We start from the raw sequence: 4,612 nt of genomic DNA on the forward strand, positions 1-4,612 counted from the left end.
TAGTGTTGATCAATTGGATAGTGTTGATCAATTGGATACAGGAGTTTTTTCTTTCCTCTGATTGTAATGAGATTCCTGCAAATCCTTGTCAAAAACTGCTTTCCTCATAATGACCTCATGCATGCACTAATCAGACAGACTGAAGGGCACAAAGTTGGGCCACCTTCACACAGACAGACATATCGTTCCAGAAGCGCTATGGTATTGTTTTGGGGAATTTTGGGGGAACAATTCCAAATAAAACAAGTTACTTGTGGAATGGTATGCCTGGGCAACGGCCTAAAAGTCAAATTTGTTCCTATCAAAATACCCACTCTGTCCACAATTTTGAAAGATACATTGGAAAATGTTGCTATTCTCTGAAATTGTTAGTTTACAGAAAATAATAGGGCTTAATTGTAGCTTAGGCCTAATCATTAAACGCAACATAACTGAAAAAGTTTAGAATGTATTTTCATACACAAAATAGTAAAACATGGCATCATATATATCGCACAAGTAATTCATTCTTCGGTTGGGTCAGTTTATAACCGCGTGTAAAAAAGTAAATAAAATAGTAGGCATAAGTTTATATCTACTGTACTGTGTGGCAATTCTATAACAGAGAGTAAGACTCTTTCTTGGCAGCCCTCCCGGCCCATCTGCGGCCTGGCTCGTGGATTACTGTTTGTTAATGTTTCAATCAGCTGTGTGTTGAGGAATGTGGAGCTATTTAACCTGAACTTCCCCAGGTGTGCCGAGGCGCCGCTCAGTCTGGGCCCCGCCGCCCTCCCCTGCCCTTGGCACAAAGCTATCACACAAACACAATCACACACTGGCCGTGCCTCAGAACGCCGGGGCTGCAGCTGTGCGCATCGCACCGCAGGGAAATGGGAAAAACATTGCACCAGGGAGACAGAATAAATCTTATAACGAATTGCCTTCCAAACTGATTTAACCCATGGTCTGCCAAAGACAAAAGTCGTAGAGGATTTGTTTAGAAAGTGACTGAAACAACACGATTAACTGACACTTTTATAAGAAAGTTCAGCCTTAGGAAATAGGCTACATTAATTGGGACGATTTAAATAATTGTAGGCTACGTGTTTGTCTGAAATGATTATAAAACGTCTCAATTTTGTTCTCTGAATCACTATCAATCTTCAAACACGGGTCTGAACAGTTTCGAGAGCCTACCCCATGAAACGTAGCCTAATGTTAACATCGTTGACTATCCTACTGGTTAAATATGCCAGCGACTGTCCTGTCACTAATTAAGGGTTTTAAACTGTTTGTGTATGGTGAAAATTACTTTGATGTGTAGTAGACTGCAGGTCATCATTCAGACTGTAGCTTAATTAATTAAGTCTAGGCCTACTAAAATAGTAAAAGGCTGCGTACCCCCCCCCCCCATACATAACACAATACTTTGTTCAAAATAATTGTCTTGTTTTAATAAAAACACCAATAAAGTACATTGTAAGAAAACAATATCTTTCACATAATGTGGCATTGTAATATACAATACAGTTTGTCGCTCAGGAATCTGAGAAATGTATTTTTTTCTTTAACAAAATTTCGAAATTTCTACATGTTTTACAGAATACAAAAACTTGACAGAAATGTTAACTTTCTTAAGAAACTCTACAAGCAACAAGCAAAGCTGGTTGCACTGGTAGCCTATCTGCCATGGTCCCCGGCTAACCCAGTCTATTTTGGACAACACTCGTCTCCAAGCCACCTCTGGTAAATCGAAGGCCTGGAATGACAGTTCCTCTTCACCAGAGCATGTCCATTGAATGCATTTTCTAGTATGGGAGTCTGCAACTTCCCTACTCAGTTCAAGGTTTTGACGTGGTCGAATGGCCCATCAGGTAACCTGAAGTTGGTGCTCGCTATGGAATGATGGGGGAGATGTTCCCTTGGTTTAACGGCACATTATTCTGTCATCCGAACATCCACTCTGCAAAGGAAAGGGAAACATTGTTAGATCAGTTTACCCTCTGTAGTAGTCAAGAGAAAACACGTTGAGCACAAACAAGTTACACGACTTTACACACGTATAGCCTACAACCAACTCACATCTACTGACTAATAAGAGTTCATACAGTGGTGGTAACAACATGAGCAGGACACTGTTGATAAGTATACTGTGAATACATAACAGGTATAAGCCATCTACCTCAGAAATGCTGGCAAGTTCTGCATTCAGAGTGGTCAGCGGCGTGCGTGGCATGCTGTTCCCCGAATGCTGGCGACTCTTCTCAGGCTCGTCCAACTCAACCTGCAGATCCCAGATGTAGTCTATGACGTGCTGGAGAATCTCCACCTTGCTTGCCTTTTTGTTCGTGGGCAATGTGGGTACAAGCTCTTTCAGTTTGCTGTAGCAGCTATTCATATCTTGCAGGAAGACTGTCATCTGTTCGTCCAGCAGCGGGATCTTGCACTTAGAGATGGCTAGGCTCTGGTCAGACAGGCATCGCACCATGTCCTCGCCGCCAACCTTGCTCTTCAATGCGCAGGTAGATCCGACCACTTTCATTTTGATGCTGAAGATGTAGTTTCCAACGAAAAAGATTGTTGTGCGTAAAATATAGACTTAAGGTTGTCTCTTAGTTGTCTTCGCTGATTTTTTTAAGTTGCTTGCAGCGGAATGTTGACAGTTCCTCAACAGCAACGTGACTCTACCACCTTAGCTTTATACAAGACTCGGGACTTGGGGGCGTTTCTGAAAATTTCCTGTTTGCCGAAAGAAGCCAATGACATGGTTGCATTTGCACTAGAAGGCTGGTTCACAACTGTTCTCTTAACCAATAGGAACGCCAAGCTGGTTATCAGGATTTACAATCTGTTTGGGGGATGGCGTTACAAATGGAAACAAATGTGTGTCTTTTACGGGTGATATGTGGGAATCCAGCTGTCCATGGCTTGGGGACTCTGCAGGTGTAGAGTGCCCGGGGACAGTCAGGGGCTGGTGTATGTATGGGTATGAGCTGTGTGAATGTGTGTGGGATGAGAGGACATGAATAGAATGAATGGTTAATGATAATAACCATAGCGCCCTAGATTTGCCGCATACCATTATAAATGGCACCACAGATGTAAATGACAATGGATAAAAAAAAACTAAGGAATGCAATTAGAATAGATAATTACGGGGCTGGGTAACTTCCATTCATAGTGTTTCTTATTCAAGTTAATAAGAACATCAGTTCATTAAAGGAAAATCACGATAAGCAAGTTTCGCATATCAAAATAAGTCAGAAGAAATAGTTTAACATTAGAATTTGAAGCGGGAAAATTTTAATTTTTCTACTCAAGATTTTATTTTCAGATTAATGTCAGACATGTCATATATTCTAGCCTAAATGTCTGTTTCAGAAAGGCCAAATCAAAAGTTTTCTTTAAACTCTTATATTACACTTTTAAGTACAGACTCTCTTTTTCCTTTCGTAAAGGAAGCCCCTGTGAGCAACTTCACGGATTCCTTCACATGTTCTCCGTGTGTGCTCAGCCTTGTGTGCACATTGAAATTGCATTGCTCTGTTCTGAATCTTCCCCCAGATTGTCCAAACAAGCCGAAGCAGACTGGCAGGCGCCAGCGTCGTGACGTCACCCATTCATCCGAGCTTTGACGCCTGTCAGCCTGGCGCCGCGCGGGCGGTCTCCATGGAGACCTTAAACAACAGGCTCGCTCTCCCCCATTCACCTGCATAGCGCGCAAACCCTGAGAACAAACTGGCTTCGGAGATCATCATTCATTTATCACCTTAAATCACTCTGATGAGATTACCGCCCCGCGCACCTGCAAACGGCTATTGTCACCAGCTAACTCTCGTATCTTTAACAAAAAGAAAGAGAGAGGGGCAAGAGAGAATTGAAAACATGTAGGCTACTACATTGAACACAAATGCAGGATTATAACTTGCAGCATTCCTCCACATGAAACTATGTTTATTCAATGTGTCCCATCTAATGAGACAGTCAAAATGCAATGTCTTCAAATCTTGAATAAAAGTATTTTTAAGTAAAAAAATAAATAATAAAAAAAGTTGTTTCAATGCATTTATTCATAAAAAATGTTTTGTCTTGTGAATTTATCATAAAAAAGTATTTTATTTAAGCCTATTTAAATACCTCAAATACCTCCTTAATGAATTTGTGTTAATCTGAGTTAAATGTCTTTCTACATGCATTAATGTAATTCCATGTGAGAGCCCTTAACATACCAATAATAACAACTGCAGCTAGTAACAAAGTTTACTACTAAGAACTCTTTCTAGTTGTTGCACTAGCCCGTAAAAACTTTGGACTTTCTTTTTTCTTTTTTACCCTCTGTCCTGGGTTGCAGCTGACAGGGCAGAGGGAGGGCCGGGTGGGCAGAACAATAGGAGTGCGGTGCAGGGATTGTGGGAGAGAATCTAGGCTGGAGCCACAGTGTCTGGAGCGCCCCTCCACTCCCCTCATCCAGCTTTTGTTCAGCTGCAAAAGCTATCAGCACTTCCTACTGACACCAACAATAACTCTACACAGCTGGGCCCTTTTTAGCCTGTTTACAGCACATCAAGGCAAGGGGAGAGAGGGGAGAGAGGGGAAAGAGAAGGAAGAAGCAGTGGAGGGAAAAGAAAAGTGA

General features: G+C 41.7%; 1 protein-coding gene across 1 annotated transcript; it reads right to left on the reverse strand.

Moving 5' to 3' along the window:
- Nucleotides 1–1,413: 1,413 nt before the first annotated feature.
- On the reverse strand, nucleotides 1,414–2,651 carry id1 (inhibitor of DNA binding 1, HLH protein). The gene is made up of 2 exons (XM_067237651.1): nucleotides 2,162–2,651; nucleotides 1,414–1,942 (listed from the first exon to the last, which is right to left on the reverse strand). Exons 1-2 carry the CDS (start codon nucleotides 2,519–2,521, stop codon nucleotides 1,907–1,909), a joined length of 396 nt encoding a protein of 131 aa, XP_067093752.1. The 5' UTR covers nucleotides 2,522–2,651; the 3' UTR covers nucleotides 1,414–1,906.
- Nucleotides 2,652–4,612: the final 1,961 nt, after the last annotated feature.

Source organism: Osmerus mordax, chromosome 1, assembly GCF_038355195.1.
Source record: "Osmerus mordax isolate fOsmMor3 chromosome 1, fOsmMor3.pri, whole genome shotgun sequence".
Classification (NCBI taxonomy): Eukaryota; Metazoa; Chordata; class Actinopteri; order Osmeriformes; family Osmeridae; genus Osmerus; species Osmerus mordax.